This window comes from Liolophura sinensis, chromosome 2 (assembly GCF_032854445.1).
Source record: "Liolophura sinensis isolate JHLJ2023 chromosome 2, CUHK_Ljap_v2, whole genome shotgun sequence".
Taxonomy (NCBI): Eukaryota; Metazoa; Mollusca; class Polyplacophora; order Chitonida; family Chitonidae; genus Liolophura; species Liolophura sinensis.
This window is the reverse complement of record NC_088296.1, coordinates 10,649,202-10,669,727: the sequence shown is the minus strand read 5'-3', so window position 1 is coordinate 10,669,727 and position 20,526 is coordinate 10,649,202. Positions and strand designations below refer to the sequence as shown.

The following is a 20,526-nucleotide window of genomic DNA, read 5'->3' as shown; positions in this document are numbered from 1 at the left end:
AACCTGTATGATTTGCACGGACATTTTTTTTTTTTAATGAGGCTTGTGTTATTTTGCCAGGTACCTAGAAAACCTCTTGCAACAGAATCCCTGGAAGATGATTTTACATGTCATCCTTAAATTCATTGGTGGGAGGACCTGACAGCAGCCTGCGGATGGCCGCGTGTTGTCCGGTTTCGGCCCACAATAATGTTAGCCGCCGTGGTATACGTGTAAAGTATTAGTACAGCGTAAAACACCATTAAAATAAATTAAAAAACTGCACTTTCTGGTCAATGGTGAGTCGACCTTTTGGAGGGCCAGTTAAGCAATAAGGGAATTTAGAGCTCTTCCATCGCTAAAGGTAATTACAGTCCTACTGTGTCATTTTTTGATCAACCTGAAATGTTAGGCAACTATTATTGATCACATTTACTAAAACATGGGGGTCTGAAAAAGCATTTCTGCTGTTTAACATTTCATATGAGAGAGCAGGATTATCTTTACCTTCAACAACAAAAGAGTTTGAATTCGAAGCCCCCCTATTATTATTATTTATTTATTTGATTGGTGTTTTACGTCGTACTCAAGAATATTTCACTTATACAACGGCGGCCAGCATTATGGTGGGTGGAAACCAGGCAGAGCCCGGGGGAAACCCACGACCATCCGTAGGCTCCTGGCAAACTTTCCCACGTACGGCAAGAGAGGAAGCCATCATGAGCTGGACTAGAACTCACGGCGACCGCATTGGTGAGAGGCTCCTGTGTCATTAAGCTGCTCTAGCTCGCTAACCAACTGAGCCACGAAGGTCCCCCCCCCCCCCCTATTACTAGCACGCAATATATTCAATCTGAGAACTACATCGGGAAAGTCAAAACGTTCACATCTAAATTAATCCACTGAATCAAGCGAATTGACATCCTTGTGTGCTGTCTCTTCATATTTATAAAGATCTCAGTAATAATTTATTCATTTGATTGATGTTTTACGCCGTGCTCAAGAATAGTTCACTTATACCACGGCCGCCAGAATTATGGTGGAAGGAAACCGGGCAGAGTACAGGGGAAACTCACGTCCATCCGCAGGTTGTAAGAGACCTTCCCACGTAGAGCTGGACACTCTGGACAATAATACCCTTATCGTTTGTTACATATCCCAGCAGAAACTATTCAATGTCTGCTCTTAACTCTACTAATATGTTTTAGTTCAATATTAAAACAAAGATGAATAAATGGCTCACCTGTTTTCGGTACAACTTCCTTCACACCAAAGTAGTCGGTAAAGAAGCGATATGTTTTTACAGCGTAATCGAGAGAAAATTCTGTTTGGTTAATCATATCCGGCTGTGCCCATATTCTGATCTGAAAGAAACAAAAGTTCTGAGGAAACATATTGCCAAACATCATTTAAACATTGCTTTAAATAAATACTCCGTACGTGGGAAGGTCTGTCAGCAACCTGCGGATGGTCGGGGGTTTCCCCCGGGCTCTGCCCGGTTTCCACCCACCATAATGCTGGCCACCGTTGTATAAGTGAAATATTCTTGAGTACGGCGTAAAACACCAATCAAATAAATAAACAAATACTCAGAATTTCTCGCAACGGTGTCTCAAACAGATGTTGTTTTAAACTATCCAATTATCAATTCCAGTGATATACATTGATATTTTTGCAAGAGTAAACTTCTGATAATATGCATTTAACATCAATGTATTTTGTTTACCTATTCTTGATTTCACCACGGTGTTATGTGGCGTTTATTCAGTAAACATGTCAGCATTTACATAAACAATTAGAATAAAACCCTGAGGTAAATTGACAAATTTCACCGCTTAGGTGTGAACATTTGCCAACCATTACACTTTCATCACTGCTATTGATTTACCCTGAATGCTGCTGTCTCTTCTGTCTACAATATCTATTTTTAGCCTTGGTTATGTTTATGAAAACCGGGAGAATAGCCGATCATCCACAAGCTAAATCTAAGCATTGAAACAGACATTCGTATACCAGCAAGGCCAATTCCCAAATCGACGGTAACACAAACTACCAAAGAACTAAGACAGTATACAAAGTACGAAAATAGGACGGAATCATACCAAGAGAAACAGTCAACATTTTCCATGGTTTTGGAAAGACGCAAGGTATCTTCTAGGCGACTGAGTGAAATCAGTATGCAAACTGTGTACCATGCTCGATTAGAAATTGTCGATAGTAAGATGTGTATCTCAGTTGCACTCTGATTGCAACTGCTCATATTCCCAAAGTGACGATCAAATTCAACGCAATGAATATATGTTTCACCTAACGGGTAAGATTCGCTGACCAAGAGCACCTAATGTAAACTTGCGATTTACTACTTCACCAGAAGGTTCATTAAATCAAAATGCGTTCATTACATACCTGAAGATTGTCCATGAAGGCCTCTCTGTATTTGAAATCGGACACGACAAAGGCTAGCAGATATGTCGACATCACCGGTGACTCTCGAAACGACGTCTTTATCCATCCATTACGTAATATCTGTGATCGAATCACCGGCATGTTCCCCAGCGCCCGGTAGTCTGAAGTTGAATAATGTACAAACCGTTATCAACCGCACTTTGCGTCGGCTTGTTTGGATCAAGCCCAAGTAGGGTCATACTTAAGACTTTAAAAACGGTATTGTTGCTCAATCGTTTGAGCCATACGGAGGAAGGTCTCCTCGCAACCTGCGGATGGTCGTGATGTTCCCCCTTCATCCTGCTCCGATTCCTACTAGCATAATGCTGGAATATTCTTGAGTACCGCGCAAAAACAATCAAATAAATTTTTAAAAAATTGCTCCGTGCTCAGTTTTTATGGAAGGGAGCATTCGCTGCATTTTGTTTGCTTAATTCTAATAAGTCTATGCTTTACATCCTTTACATTGTGAAGGTATGGGTTCAATTCCCGGTCATGTCTTATAACAATTTTGAGACTTTTTGTTTCAAACGTTTTGTATAAAGTAGTTACTGTTTTGTGACTGGATGTAGAACGATGCCGTGTGTCACCGACGGGGATAGCAATGCAAGAATGGGGTATTATAGGTGTCTTTTGTGCAAGACTTAACAAAGCGTCTATCAGTAATAAAACCGATTTGTTGTAAAAATACATTGAAGTGACATTGATGAAATGATGTTCAAATTCTCACTAAGACTCACAGAAAAGAAACAATCTGCAAGAACAGCGACATTTTGCAAAAACTCCTTGTAGACTTGCACTTAGGCCCCTTGTCCGACAGACGGACGGACAGACAGGAGGAGAAGGTGATTTTTAGGACTGTTTCCCGCAGATTTTAAGAAGATGCCCTCGTAATCGGGAACGGTTATATCATTGCCACCACTACATATTAACGTCAGTACCTGTGTATCTGACAAAATGATGCACCATTTTGATACAGGGCTACTTTTATACGGGGGAGGGGAAAGTATCGGCATGCAACGACATTTGTATTTCCGAAACTTGAGAACGTAAAAGAGATAAAATAGTACTTTAGCATAAAAAAGGTGGAATACAATGAATTGGTTATAATCATTTCCACACAATGTTAAGTTGATAGGCGCTTTGGTTAAAGCTTGGGCATAAAGCACCTATAAAGTTTCCTTGGTGTAAAGTGCCGAAATAAAGTATTAGTACTTAACCAAATTAGTGCCTTACCGTCCTGATGTGTTATGGACACGGTGAATGTGGCTTTAAAGTGAGGTTCGTCAAAGCACGGGAAGACTTTTCGGGCATCTGTCGATTGCAGTTGAGATGCTGCCAAATACCTGAAAAGACAACGATACCCATTGAACCATCCCTTGTTTAAAATGTCACACTTCAACACGAATGTGGATAACGTGGTTATGATGATGTATAGAAGGCTACTAACAGGCACATTTTCCTGATGACAAGATATCAACTCTTGGTTTCCTTCATAATCTGGACTCTTGGGGGAGCTTGACAGCCTCATACTGTAACAGCGTGACAATGGCACAAGGCCCTGACACCGGAGTTTGACAGCGTCACATTGCAACAGCGTGACAAAGGCACACAGCCTGTGAATCTGTGCGGCGAAACAAAGACGTATACCAGCCGTCATTTAATAAGGACGTTCCAGGTTAATAATCGCAAAGCCAATTCCCAAAACGACGTATAACACAAACCAGAAAACTAAGAAAATGGGCGAAACCATGCACAGAGAAGCAGACAACAGCTTTCAATGGTTTTAGAAAGATGCAAGATGTGTTCTAGGCGACTCAAACCAGTATTCAAATCGTGCATCATGCTAGAATCGTGTACCATACTTTACACTGTGGCAATGTGACAAAGGCAGAGAACCTGATAGCGGAGCTTAATAGCTTCACACTGTTACAGCATGACAAAGCAGCACAGCCTGGCACCGGAGCTTGACAGCTTGACGCTGTAACAAATGACAAAGGAACACAGCCTGACACCGGAACTTGAAAGCTTCACGCTGTAATAACATGACAAAGGAACACATCCTGACACCAAAGCTGGAAAGCTTCACGCTGTAAAATGACAAAGGAACACAGCCTGACACCTGAGCTTGACAGCTTCACGCTGTAATAACATGACAAAGGAACACAGCTTTCCCTTAAAATGAAGAGACAAGCAAAAAAGCAAAAGGTGCGAGTTCCTATGAGCCTCTGCAAGTTTCAGCGCTGGGTTTTGCGCCAGTATAAAACCGCGTGTAATAGAAAGATGAATCGCAACAACCCTTGAGGCCATGGAAATATAATACAGCCAACCTCCAGTCGCTCACGGCAAAACCGCCTTAAAACTTCTTCCTTTTATTAATCGTATAATATGACGAAAAGTAAAAGTGAATAACAATACAGCCCATGAATAAAATAATGGGTTATTCTGTGTTAGAAGCGGGGTTAACGTTTCCGTCAGTATTATTTCCGTCATTTTATAACGATGTGGTCGTGTGACAAAACATGACATTACCGGTATGCGCTGATAAATTTCTCTATCAGCAAGCTGCATACACCTTAAAGGAGATCGCGTCTGTTTTCACTACGGGACGTCACACACATTTGCGCATGGCGCCCATATTAATACGTTTATTTTTTTTCATTCGCGTTATATGCCGTACTTAAGTATATTTCACTTATACGACGGCGGTCACGTAGCATTCTGATAGAAAGAAACCTGGAAGAGCCCCGGTGAAACACACGACCATCTTCTTGCTGGCAGACCTACTCACGGAGGGGAAGCCAGCATGAGCTGAACTCACATTCGATGTGTCAGAGGTACCGAAAATTTAATCATGTTTTAGCCCACTATGTGCTGAACGGAGAACATACCACATGTTTTCGCCCACACTTTGCTTCAAGCAGCGCTTTGTGGGACATAAGTCAGCCATTTCAGAACAGAACTGAATTAACTGGATTACTTTTGACACCTTGGAATTAAGCTCCATGTATATTAGTCAATAGACAATTGCGTATCTAAAGTACTTGTCGGATCAAGACAGATATTGACCAGTAAAACTGCCAACTAAAGCATTAAAAGACCACATTACGCCCCCACCATGTCACACGCAAGCTTGAGGGATAATTAATGGTGCCTCGTTGATACGATTGCTGCTATTGACATAAAGAGGCCAAGTTCTACTGGAAGGCGCAGTCGTGGGGACGAAGAGGAAGGGACAAAGGAGAAAAGTACCTTAAGTGCTCTTCGGAGACAGTGTTATTCCCCAAACATTAAGTAGAGACGTGTGGCTTAAGCCGATCGTCCAGTCACCCAGAATTACCTTAAGAGGCGACTTGTTATACACTTAGGATATACAAACTTCAAACTACCTCATTGCAGACCACTATGACGTCACTAATAAGGTCACTAATGACCTAACTCCTGTCGGCCCTGCTGTAGATTCCCAACGTATGTTACAAACTGCAAGTTGGGTGATGGGGGGGGGGGGGAGTGGGAGCTCATACAAGCTCATGTCATTTCATGTTAGCCAAGCTTACAAAAATCCAAGTACATGAACTCAGTAGGCGTATTATTTTCTTCAAGGAACCTTCGAGGCCCAGGGTTAGCGTGCCAGCTCAGTACAATGACCCAGCAGCCTCTCACCAATGCTGTCGTTGTGAGTTGAAGTTCATCTGATGCTGGTTTCTTCATCAGTCGCACAGGGGAAGATCTTCCAGCCACTGTAATGCTGGCTGACGTTGTATAAGTGAAAAATTCTAGAGAACGGCCTCAAAACTAATAAAATCTCTGCATAGAAAGAGACATTCACCCCTTATGTATGACCTCTTGTCAGCTATCTCATTGTCGTCGCTGCTCTGTCGTTACTCACTGCGCTGTATGTCTTTAAGTATATTGTATTCCTGCATAAACCAGGATTCTGCTGGTGGACTAAGCATCCCCAAGGCCTGGTCCCTTTGCATTGGTTTAATGTGATTAAATGTTAAAGGTGGTGAGAACACAGCCTTTTGAGTACTTCTAGACCAGTGACGTCTAATAAATTGCAATTCACATCACTGATTTTTTACCTAATTCTGCTTAAGTCATGGTGCTAAGGGACGTGTAATTTGCTACTGTTTATGCATTTAAATGAACAGTTAGAATAAAACCCTAACTAGGGTAAATTGGTAAGAGTCCGTATTTCTGCGGCCACGTGTAACCGTTTGCCCATTATCACGCTGCCCTCGCTGCTCTGGGTTTACTCTCTAATTATATGCGTATATTAGCCGTCATCCAAAATGGACGCTCCAGGTCAATAATGAGAACGTCAATACGCTAAAAACGCGTTTTACACAAACCATCAAAGAACTACGAAAGTGCATTCTTAGCATATAAATACTAAGTTAGAACGCAATCATGAGAAGAGAAGCGGTCACCAGTTTACAGTGTTGTTGGAAAGAAGCAAGGAAAGTTCGAGGCGAATGATTGTAGTAAGTACTCAAATCGTAGACCAGACTAGTATATAAACTGTCGATGATTAAATGTGCATCTCATTTGCACGTTGACTACAACTGTTTATATATCCAATGTGGCGATCTTAGTTAATACGATGTTTATACGTTCGCCAAGACCTGGGCAAAACTGAAATATCCACCCATAAAAGATTACATAAATGTTGTTTACAACATAATAGCTGCCATACTTACAATATTTTTGAGTATGGTTTAAAACACCAATCAGACGAAAATGTATAAATAAATTAGACTACCATGGTAAAATTTCTGGGCATTTCCTTGCAGAGCGGGTGTGTTTCTTATACCTCATAACTCACAATCAAAATATAAAATCATCGCAAAGCTAAACTTCTAAAGAGAACGATTTTCAGCATCATATTTCATTTGCATGAGAGGAATTTCTGAAAGCGCCATATTTCAATGCATATAGGAAATATGAGAAATAATAGCACTATACGCCTATGTTAATAAATGTAATGTAATCCTAAAAGCAAAGGTTAGAGTGTGGACTGTTCAATGCAGAAGTTATGGCAAAGTCAACCTCTCTGTAGGGAACGTGTTTGTAAACAACCACAAAATAAGAGTACAAGGTCTTGATAACAGTTTATTTTCAGTGGCATACTTCGGTCAGATATCACCATCAGTAAGCACAAAAGCCGCAACTGTCTTTCTTTTCCATAAATGGTGTCACATTTTAACCGTAGGCGTAATTTGATATAAGCCTTGGCTATGTCGCGAATAAGTCTGATTCTTGTAAAATAGGTCGTCAAATTTGCGTCCAGGCTCCCTTTCCGGTAGAACCTGGACGGCGCGTGCCCTGGACAAAAAAACTGACAATCCGAATTAGGGCGACAAGAGGGGATGGGGGATGGGGTAACCGACGAAGGCCAAGATACCACGGCAAAAGTGGTGATGTGAGGGTTACACTGCTTCTTGTCTGTGATGAGAATATAGCGCTGAGTAAGCCTAGATATTGCAATTATCACTGCATTACTTTTACCAAATTTTGTTTATGCCTTGATCCATTTGTATTATTTTTATTTGTTTATATATTAACTGTGATTAAAATACAGCATTTTCAGCAAATTCAAGATCTGCGATGTATATTACATTACAACTGTCATCACTGCATTATATTTTACCAAATTCTGCTAAAGCTGTGGTTCTGAAGGAGGAAGGAGGGTGTGGTTGTGTGTGTGTGTGTGTGTGTGGGGGGGGGGGGGGGGGGGGGGGCAATGAATACGTTGCATCCTCGAGATCTGATCCCTTTGTATTTTTTATTGTGTTTGTATATAAAAGACAATGGAAATACAGCATTTTGAGCAATTCTAATCCTGTGACATCTAATACATTACTACTGTTAACATCACTGCATTATTTTTAACAAATTCTGTTTAAACGGTAGTTTCAGGGCTTGTATAAGTTGCTACTAGTTGAACAATAGCATCGAAAGTTGGAATAAAACATGAAGTTCGGTTATATGAAAGAGCCTGGTGTTCACCGTTCACGAATGAGTATTTCCTTAACATTACAGGTGGTCGCAAGTCTGGCTTTAGCTTCCATAGAGCAAATGTATACTGACATTGGTTAAATTATAGAGATCCTGACAGAGGTTAACTAGCCCATGACGTATAGGGTGGTTGGTTGAAATGGTTAATGTCTGTAGACCTTTCATTGACGATCTTGCTTCATTTCAAAGAGAAGGACATTTGCGGTAACAGAGAGGCGTTTGAATTGTTGTGACATTTATATACTGTCTTAGTTCTTTTATGGTTTGTGTTATACATCGTTTTGAGGAATTGGCCTTGTGATTATTGACCTTGCAAGTTCTTACTGGTTGACAGCTGGTCTGTTTCGAATGTCTGTTTCGACGCATAAATTTGAATTTTTTTACAGGTATGTAACGGTAACAGGGAAGCATTGGAATCGTTGTAACAGTAACAAGCATGCATTTGAATCTTTCAGAGGTAACAGAGAAGCATATGAATCGTTGTAACAGTAACAAGCATGCATTGGAATCTTTCAGGGGTAACAGAGAAGCATTTGAATGGGTGTAGCGGTCATATGCATGAATTTTTGTACATGTATGTAACAGTAAGAGAGAAGCATTTGAATCCTTGTAGCAGAAGTGGTCATGCATTTAAATGGTTGCAGCAGTAGCGGTCATGTATTTAAATGGTTGTAGCAGTAACAGCACAGAAAAAACAGCGGTAAATGACTAAATGTATTATTGTGTTGTTTATTACTTTACGCTACAATGACAGTATTTCAGTCACCTCGTGGCCAAACATGAAAGAAGGCGCTGTATCATCCACATTATTTGCAATAACGTCAAAGGCAATCGAACCTTCTTCCCTTAGGAGTGCATCCATATGTCGCAGTCCCCTTTAGAGCAACAATACTGTAGTCGATATTCATTGCGCGGACGCATTACTCTTGGGTAGAATTCATCTAAAGTGCTTTGCTTAAAACCATTTGTGAAACAAACCTGCCTTTTATACGGAGAACAGCAGATTATTGACAGTGACAGGTTGCTGTAAATCCGTGGAGGGGGTCATACAAGAACCCTCCCGGTAAACCGCAATAACTGTATTAAGGATGATAATGCTTCTACCAATTTCGTTTTTGCCACATGACAGTCAGATTCTTTGGCAAACCCTGGGCTAACGATAAAATACCGTAGTAATCATAGCTTACTTCCTGCGGTGTTCTTCTTGTCAACAATATTTCAGAAGGGCTTTTGTGTTATTTTACCCTTGTAAATTAATGAAATTCGCTTTGTTTCCGCCTTGACTTAGACCCAGTACAAAGACAACTGTACATATGTTACTTTTTCACATGAATTACCACATAAGAAAACCATTATATTTATTTATTTATTTATTTATTTACTTATCTGATTGGTGGTTTTACACCAAACTCAAGAATATTTCACTTATACGACCCGCGGCTAACAGTATGGTGGGAGGGAACAGGGCAGAGCTGAAAGGAAAAACCGTTATACTAATGGTTATGACTTTTAATATATTCATTAGTACTTGTAGCAATGGCAATTAATAAAAAAACAATGTTATATTTCTTTATTTATTTGATTTGTGTTTTACGCCGTACTAAAGAATATTTCACTTATACGATCCGCGGTCAGCATTATGGTGGGAGGAAACCGGGCAGAGCCCGGGGTAAACACACCACCATCTGAAGGTTGCTAGCAGGTCTTTCCACATAGGGCCGGAGAGGCGTAGTAGAGGAAATGGAGAGCAGGTGCTTGTCCTTCTGATCACACGAGAAGTGAGTTCAATCACACTCTCTGACGGGGAATTTTCTACATTACTGTGCTGCCATTGTTCCAAGGAAACATGGTGGTAACATGTGAACAACGGTGCTTTGTTGCATAACGCTCGCTTGAAATCACTGGACTTCCACCACTATGACGAATGCTGGAGGTGCCAAAGATCGCCAATAATGCGCCTAAGAGTCTGTGATTTACTCCAAACACATGCCTATGGCCATAAAACTGGCAAACTCGTGAAAAACAAATCGTCTGTACTGTATTAAACAACGATTAAATAAAGAAATAAACTCACAAATAGTACTGATAACAGGAAAGTAAAGCGATATATTGGGTATAGAAATACATGTAACGGCGACTGCTTCGGTGTTCTAATGGTCGGAGCGTCCGCCTCGAAGTCTGGAGAGACTGGGATCAAACCCGGATAGGGTCATACCATAGATCGAAAATATAGTACTGGATGCTACTTGGCGCTTAGCATTGAGAGGTTAGAGCAAGGAAACATGACTGGTTGGCCCGGTGTCAGTATAATGTGGCTGGGCGGGGGGTCATGTGTTTTCGGCACGATACTTCAGTGGCGGTAACTCTCGCACTGTCACAAGAATACCTATACCAGTAAAGGTACACACATATAATGACTTTTTGTGGTAATATGACTGAAAAATTGTTAAGTGTGACGATACATACGTGCATAATACTAGCGGTAGTAAGGGTCATAGCTTGAACTGTAGCCAAACTAGTAATAATTGTGGAAATGAGTGAGTGCTTGGGGTTTTACGTCGTACTTAACAATTTTTCAGCCACATGACGACGAACGAATCCTTAGTGTGTATGTCTTGTACCTCCTTGTCGCAGGGCGGATTTCCATCGCTCTTTTATCTAGTGCTGCCTCATTGAGACGGCTTACCGAAGGCAAGTAAGCCGCCCCGTCCGATCCATTATACTGCTAAGGGTCAACCTGTAACTGCACTATCCCTTTCACTCTGAACGCCAAGCGAGGAAGCTGCAAATTCCTCTTTTAAAGTCTTTGGTGTGACTCGACCCAGGATTGACCCTGGATCTACCGCTCCCGAAGCGGACGCACTACGATAGTGGAAGTAACTGTGGTACTAGTATGAATGAAAAGAGCATTAATAGTGACAGAAAAAGTAATAGTTGCGGTAGTCAAAGTGTGGTCAAAATGTCTTAGTAACAGTGGTGCATGTAGTAATGTTGTCAGTAGTAGTCGTAATCTTAATAGTATTATGATAGTGGTACGAGTATCATGATTAGCTAATCAGTATTCATTTTGTTAGGAAAAGTGATCTGAATAACGGTAATAACAGGGGTAGCAATAGGTACTCACACTCACAAAACTAAAATTTTATTTTTAAATTTGGTTTAATTACAGTATCTGTAAAATTATCACATCACACTGATTGTTATCACACTATTATGGTTCACCCGCTCACGTGTTCTTAACAGTTACTGGCATTTGAGATGTAATGTAAACAAGGAGGTCGTGGTCGTTTGCAATACGCAGTATTATCCTACACGATCTCGTCTCACTCAATGTGTTTGCATTGTTAGGTGTCTTTACGCTTACCGTCTTCTCCAGGACCCAAACCCCAAGCAAGCTGAGTTTCATTCCATTACCAACTGCTAGACTTCTTGCAGCCAGAATTGGTTTAGTAGGCCAGCCGGCAATTCCATTAGGCATCCATAATTCTGATCTTGTATCGTAAATGGACTAATGTGATTAGAGCTGGCAAGGTACGGGTGCGTGAGTTCAGGCAAAAGACGTCGGAGCTTGTTTGCCAGGGCGGTCCCCTAACGAGGCCTGTCCGTTAACAGATTCCCTGGGTGCAAATTGGCGGGTTATTTACAGTGGAGACCAAAACATACCATAATCAAGATTCACTGGCTAAATTACAAGTCTGCCTAACCGGAAAACAACAGCTATACAGCTGAGGGGAAATCTGTGTAATTCACAGGAGGGGAATTTGTTGCCCTGTAAAGGAAACTCATAGCAAGTATAGGAGGGCACCAGGAATCCCGCTTGTCTATTAAAAACTAAAGCGGACATCTCAACGTAATGTGAAAACCTGCAAATTTGCCATCGTTGTATTTTGTCGAATATGAGTAGAAATGCATGTGCTGATCATGCTCGCAAGTAAAAATATATATCATTGTGGTACAGATGTAGTTTTTGTGCATAATAATCCTATAATTATTTTGGGGCACGGATGCATTTGGTTAAGTCTGTCTCTTGTATGCACATTGCAGCTCATGTTGATCAGTCGTTGGAATACAGGAGATGCGGGTTCAAATCCCGCAGTGGACATGGAATTTCTAATCCCCAGCGCTGAAGATCACACCTTTTATTTTCGATATGTCACACGTGGCAAAGTTGGTCAGTAGCTTGATAAATGTGAGTATAATTCATCGGGCACACATACAACTCATACAACATTCGTAATAAACTGGTCGACATAAAAAGAATGAATAAGTTTTAGTATGATAAGCATCGATCAGCCAAATACATAAATATATACATCTGCTTAAAAGGGGATAAACTTTGATAAAGGCGCCTGTAGGGTGCGGATGACATATGAGGGATACATATGACGGGTGTACAGCTTACTCAAGAGTACTTAACACATAATACAACGGTCGGTTTCACGGGTAGAGGAAAGCGGGATGAGACGGGTGGGAGTCACTGAACTATGGCAGGTATATGACAAACTTACTGACCGAAGACCGTAAACTAACAATCGGGAGCTGAATTCAAACACGCAACCCCATTAATTCTAGAGACCGTGATATTTCGTAAAATTACGACACGATCAGAGAGGACTCATGTAAATCAAAACGCACTTTTCGCTTGTCAACTTCCAAGGCTCTTTTCGCTATTGCTCTAGCTGCTGACGGTGTTAGACGTCACTGCAACATTGTATATAATTCTGCTAAGCCATAATGCTTGTGTGTGTGTGTGTGGGGGGGGGGGGGGGAGGGGGTGTATGTTGTTACTATTTAAGCATTTACAAGAACAATTTGTATAAAAACCATGACTGAGGTAAACTGAGAAGTGGCCGTATTTCACACGGCTACGTGTGACCGGTGGCCAATTATCACACTGGCATCATTGCTCTGGTTTTACTCTCTGGACAGTAGTCTTTTGTTATATTAGGTTGAGAAATGTTCCGCGTATTCACGACGTTGTTTATCACCAGATAAGCTATTTTCTTATTCCGGTACCATTTGCTTTCGGGTCACGTCTTATCCAGGCCCTCCCGGAAAAGAAGCCCGTTCCAAAAAATTGCCGTGTTATTTACAATGCCTTCCGGTCCAATTACGCTTCTGGTAAACAAGAATGCTTCCAGAAGGAAAGAGGAATTCTGTTACTGTCGACCTGTTTTGTACTTGTATGTAATTTTGCTAAACTGATCCTGCACAACGCAGCATTAATCAGATCTATAACGAGCTGTGTTTAATAGCACAGATATGCATCTACAGTCTAACCAACATTGATGAGCTGCTTAGACACACGGTGTTCTGCTTCAGCGATTGTAAACGACGTGCGATTGTAATCGAAGTTTGGTTAGGGATCACAGAATTTAACATTTATGACTGCTCCTGTAACATAAATATCTGGTTGTTAGGAAATGAAGTCTCATGTATAACCTGCCCATGAACAAGACACCTACACTTGTAGCAGACATCAAACGTTGTAGCACCATTCATAGACCCTTCTTGATTTGCGGGGTACGTTTCTTCTTTTGGTTTATTGATATTTTACCAGCCAGCTATAAAATCCTTTCAGGCAATCATACTGCCTTCTATTCGAATACTGAATGTGGTGCATAGACTTGTGGCTGAAGCATTCGATCGATATGAAAAATATGTTTTCCGATCGTGGTGAAAGTTTATCACAACAAACCATTGCCACGTAGTATTCACATTAGTAAAGCATCGTGCATTCGCCATCGACATAAAACAAATGCAGAGACAATCATGTTGCAGATATATCGTAAGACTATAAAGAGATATTGTAATATTTAACTGAAAGTTTATGAATGAGAAAATCGAATAGTCCGAATTAAACCACAAATCCTCTTCAAGGTGGTGATAAACCTTCTGACATGAAACCGCAAGTAAACCAAACGGATACGTAATAAATCCGACAATCAGTGTTAAGCGGGTTGCATGGCAAGCCATCTGTCATGAAACCGCAACCGACCCTAACGGTGCCGGACAAACCGTCTGACATAAAACCGCAACCGAAACAAACGGATGACTGACAAACATTTTGCCTAGAACCGCAACTGAACCAAACAGAAGCCTGACAAGCCATCGGACTCCTAACCGCAAGCAAATCAAATGGGTGCATGACAACCCGTACGGTATGAAATAGCAAACGAAACAACGGATACCTAATAAACGGCACCAAGCGGATGCATGACAAACCCTCTAACATGAAAGCGCAACCGAACGAAACGAATACGTGACAGATCTTCTGACATGAAACTGCAACCGAACCAAACGGACACCTGTCAAACCTTTTAACATGTAACCCCAAAAGAAGCAAGCGGATGCCTGACAAACATTTTGCCGTGGAACTGCAACTGAACCAGAAGGATACGTGACAAACCTTCTGACATGTAACCGTAACAGAACCAAAAGGACGCCTGGCAAAACCGTCTGACATGAAAACCATAACCGAACCGAACGGTAAATTATTGTGATAATCGGAATCGAGATTTTTTTAAACGATCTGTCTTTATTGAAGGATAAGACATAACTACGGAGTAATGTCTTTTTGTAGTGAGGGAATTTGTACATTTAGCTATGGCGGAGATGTGCACTCCCGATGTGCTTTCTAGTCATAACTAGCTTCCTTGGCTGTCAGTAAGCTTTTTAACACTGAAGAGACGCACTAACCCGCTATCACTGGGTTATAGTCATATTCAAGAAGTGACTATGTCCTCTTAGTTTGGCTTTCTATCGCTTGGCTTCCCTGAATTTACCAGTCAAAGTTCACGTTTGAAGAAGTAATATTATCCATTACAAACAAAGCAAACTGAAACAGTTTCCAGTAAAACTTTCAAAGCGAGCCTACCGACCCCGATAGCTCATTGGTAGAGTGGCCTCTTCGGAGTGATAGATCCAGAAGCAATCCTACGTCGGGTCACACCTAAAAGGAACTTGTAGCTTCTTGGCTTGGCAATCAGCATTAAGGGTATAGTGCAACGAACGGTTCACCCGTATCAGTATAATGGCTCGGTGGGGCTTCTTACTTGCCTTTGGTAAGTCGTCTCAGATAAAAGAGCGGAAGAAATCCGCCCTGCAACAAGGAAGCACATTACATCGTCATATGACTGACAAATTGTTAAGTACGACGTTAAACCATACGCACTCACTCACTCAAAGCATGTCTTTTACATCGGTAGTTAATTAAGGTGTCATGTCAGGTATGTTCAACATGGTGATTTAGGGAGGTCGCCTGGTAAATAAGTGAAGAACGTACTTACACTGATGTCCGAGGAACGACAGAATATCAGGTAACGGGGTGTAATCTGTACACAGCATTCCGCTATTTTGACAGGAAACAATCTAGTCGCTGGATTAGATTAGGATAACGCCTGCCCACACAGAAAACCCACAGTTACCGTTATGCACGTAAGGTGAGATTTGCCCCGATTGCCTAGGCAAAATAATCAGCATTTAAGAGACAGATATATTTGAGAGATATGCCAGCATGGCGTTGTTCAGTTATCACACTAGTGTGGCTACCTGTGTTCCGGGTCTTCTAGACCCACCGATGACGCCGGCGCTGATTTCCTATCCGGTGTAGCAAACAGGATGTCACAAATTGACCAAGCGAAAAGTATACTCACTTGAGCGCGACTCACTTCAACGCCACTGTAAGTATGTGTGAAGGTATGACTGGGGTTTAACGTTGTACTAAGCAATGTTTCTCTCATATGCCGACGAGGATTCATTAGGTGTGTGAACACACACCTTGTCTTCTTGTAGCAGGGCGATTCCATGTCGTCAAAGTGCTGCCCCTACTGAAACATCATGCCGAAGTCACCAGGCATGACACCCCCACCCAGTCACATTATATTGACACCCGTAGGCACCTTTCATGTTTCCTTGCTCTAACCTTCTTTGAACGCCAAGCGAGGCAGCAACAAGTACCTTTGTTTCTTAGTCTATGGTATGACCCGCATTTGATCCCGGGGTCTCCCAACTTCGAAGCGGTCGCTCTAACCATTAGGCCACTGAAGTGGTCCTGTACGCGACTGATAAGGACATCTGTAATCATACATTTCCATGCCTACCTTTATTGCGATTGTGCCATATATGTTTTTATTATACATGTATACACTTTCCACACTCGCCTATCCTTTGCCATCATGCCGCATGTATTTCATATCAAACGTCGCAACATTAGCAACGTTCATGCTGCACGTCGCCGTTAGCTGCGTAACGTTACCATGATATCATTAAATGATACCGCGAATTTTCTTTTGGTCCATATTGTTGCGCCGCTGATAAAAAAATTTAAAAAATTTGTACAATCTTATTTTGTTGTGCTACATTTTCATCTTCGGAAAATAAAGCTTGCTTCCAAGTTCTGTTAATCCATATATGATGTATAATAAATAGGTAATTGAATACCTACGGCCTGATGTGGGCTCGGTCCATTTTTTGCGTAGCAGAAGCATGAATTCGCAAGATAGATCACGTGTCTTTGCTACGCATTAACATAACTCGTCCACGTCAGCCCATATTCGTTCAATAACCTATAAATATCAGAAGATTTGATTTGAGCGATTGGTGTTTTTTACACCATAATCAAGAATATTTCGCGTATACGACAGCTGTTAGCGTTATGGTGGGGAGGTCAAGCAGAGGACTGATTTTTGATCAGAGGGCTAGAGGTGCTAGTCTTTTAATCACTCGGAAACTCGAGGTACGAGTTCAATCGATGCCTTGGACACCGAATATATGCATTCGCGTCACTGCATCCTAGTGACAGTCACCCTTTGTCGACGTCTGTTTGACCGTTTGCACGTTAGGGGAAGACAACTTGTGTTCCAAAATTATGGTGTGCATATCTGTACGTCACACTTGGGAAAAATCAGACAGTAGCTTTCCACAGGTCCGTGGTTTACACCGTGCATTCCGCTTTCCTCCACACCTAAAACTGACTCCGTCGCATAGATGAGTAATTCTTTGAGTATGTCGTATAACAACAGATAGATACATTTATTTTCACAACCCGTTAGTATGTATTTATTTGATTGTTGTTTCACATCGCTCTGATTAATAATTCATTTGACGACGGCAGTTAACATTCGGGTGGAAGGAGACCGTGCCAACTCGCGGAGTTTGGCCAAAGGTTAACGTTAGTAGGTTTGTCTGGCACCTAGACTTGTGGAAGGGTTGTGGTTTCTACGAATCCTGTCGTATAAGCACTGCGTTTCTTGAATAAGTCGTAAAACGCTAATAAAAATAAAAATAGTAATAATCGACGTTATGGTGATATTACCAAATTCCAAATTCCCAAAGCTTCTTGACTCAAATACAAACCAAATTCCCAAATCAAACCTTAGGTCTTCGATATAAAAGACAATAGCATAGATAGTAAAACCAGAGCAGCGACGACAGCGATGATAATTGGAGATAAATTGTCACGCGTAACCAGTTGAAATCCAGCCTCTTTTCAGTTAGCCTGAGTTAAGGTGTTATTTAACTGCTCAAGTACGTGCTTAAATACTAACATACTTAAATACCTAACACCATGGCCTAAGCAGAATTAGTTAACAAAACTGTGCTAATGATCACTGCAATTTTTAGAAGTCAGTGGCCTAAAATTACTCAAATGATGTGCGGTCATCACGTTTAACATATAACAACAAAAAAACAATGCAAATGGAAACTATCAGACCATATACTTTGGCTAGGTATTAGTCCGAGAACTGAATGAGAACTGAATATTGAACAAATCTTTGGCATTTGGGGGTCTATCGAAACTGAAAGCAGCTGTGGAGCGATGATAATAAGTAAGCGGATGAGAATGACATGTTTTGGCTTATACTCTTCAATAAAAGATGAGGGACCTCTGTGGCTCAGTTGGTTAGCGCGCTAGCGCAGCGTAATGACCCAGAAACCTCTCATCAGTGCGATGGCTATGAGTTCAAGTCCAGCTCATGCCTGGCTTCCTCTCCCCAGGGTGCTGTAGACCTTCCCACGTACTGCCGAGGGTTTCCCGATTTTTCACCCACCATAATGCAGGCCGCCGTCGTATAAGTGAAATATTATTGAGTATGGCGTAAAACACCAATGAAATAAATAAATAAAATTCGACACACATGAGCCACTTCATGTAAGCAAAAACATAGTGTGTTTCAGTGCGTTGTAAAACACCAAATAAAACAAAGAAATATATAAAACTTTAGAGGGTGGATTTAACTGTATGCATCGTGTTGTGTACTGTTCAATTCTATTTAACAAATATTTAATTTGAAATTATATTCATTAATATCCACCCAAAGGTCCGATGTATGCATTTCTTTTTCTTCCATGCTGGTGGTTAACAGTTCAAATGCAGGTGATGAACAGTGCACACATGAGTACACATCTATTAACTTTTAGAACAAAACATCATCCATCTAAACTAACATCTAAAAGACTTCAGATTATTTGAGTTGTTTTGGCCTGCGTGAAAAGGTGGTTAGCGTGCCAGCGCGGTGCAGTGACCTATAGAAGCCTCTCACCAATACGGTCGCTAAGGGGTCAAATCCAGCTGCTGCTGGCTTCCGCATCTGTCTTCTGTCATCAACCTGCGGATAGTCGTGGATTTCCCCCGAGCCTGCCCGATTTCCTGCTACCATAATGCTGGCCATCGTTGTATTATTGAAATTTTCTTAAGTATGGTATAAGAAAAACAATCAAACAATGAAATAAATTTTAAAAATAACCACCGTGTTTCTGCTTTTTGTTTTCACGGGCCATAATGCTGGCCCGCCGAAATAAAAGTGAAATATTCTTGAGTACACCGTAAAATTCCAATCAAAATAAATGAGCAAATAATTCGTGGTTGAGTTGCAGTGTTGGGTAAACGGTCAACTGCAGTTTGCAGAGCTAACCTATACCAGTCTTTTACTAAAAAAAGGTTAATGAACGACCACATTTACACTCAACTGATGACCTATTTCAAGGCCCGAAGAATAGTATGGTACACAAACCTGTGATTAGCTCACAAAATGTGTATCATACAGAATAAAGGCCAAGCTGATAAGCGGGTAAAGTGTAATTACAATAAAACTCAGGGCGGCCCCTTTCGACTTCCATCCAGTCAGAGATTTGTTCTCTATGATCACGACTATATTTAAGGCATCCAATCAGGATGTCCAGTGTCACCATGGCTTAGTTTCTAGGGGCAAGGTATCTTATTTCCATGGTGAGAAATTAATGACAGGTATTTTAATAACTTATAAGGAAATTAATGAGTATGGCTTAACGCCACTTCGACAACATCAACGCAGCCATACCGTAGCGAGAACTGTTTGAACCTGGATACAGTAGAAAGTATTGGAGCACATAATTTTCTTTCTATCGGTATAGAGCGCATAAGACATTTGTTACATCCTTTGAACATCTTGATATTGTCAGATATATAAAAGGAACGGAAAATTAATGGAAATATAAAATTTTCGAAACCTTCATTGTCGAATCGACCACCTATTCATACAGAGTGTGAAGGCGATGTAAGCTTCCTGTGAAGCGAATGGAGCAATATATCTGCCATTTGTGGGGCGCTGTGTGAACTGCTTTTCACTATTGACTCGTAAAGAACAGGCGCTTCTACTACCGTACACTGGAAAAGATATTTCTGGCAGCTTCATTTTGTAATCCGTTGAACAATTTCTGGTCTGGAATAACTAACAGCGCCCCCTCGTGGTTTAGCTCTTGCTTCCATCTACTTCCCCTTAGTGATATACGGACATTTTTTCCCTTACTTAATGTGTCCATTTCTCATGTGGCATTCACCTCTCTGTTAGTTGTATTCTTTTCAAGATAAACATGACTTTCCTTGACGAGAGGTGGGGCGCAGGAAGTAGCCATCGTACACCGCATAGCACAGATTGCTGTGAACCTTTGCAAAGTGCCAATTACGGCCTTTTCAAACCGTGATATATGTTTGGAATCTGAACGCAGATTAACACCAAAGTCACAGCCCTCACAATTTATTACCGCGTTTAATCCGCCTACATGGTTAAGATCCAAGGTCAAACTGAACTGAGACCATAC

General features: G+C 41.2%; 1 protein-coding gene across 1 annotated transcript in view; it reads right to left on the bottom strand.

Annotated features, from left to right (window-relative positions):
- The window catches only part of LOC135462482 (glutamyl aminopeptidase-like), a 52,202-nt gene that overhangs the window by 20,486 nt on the left and 11,190 nt on the right, over window positions 1-20,526 (bottom strand). The window contains exons 2-4 of the mRNA XM_064739708.1: window positions 3,661-3,770; window positions 2,386-2,546; window positions 1,223-1,343 (exon numbers count right to left, since the gene is read on the bottom strand). Of these exons, the coding sequence (XP_064595778.1) occupies window positions 1,223-1,343; window positions 2,386-2,546; window positions 3,661-3,770 (392 nt within the window). The remainder of the gene's footprint in view (window positions 1-1,222; window positions 1,344-2,385; window positions 2,547-3,660; window positions 3,771-20,526) is intronic.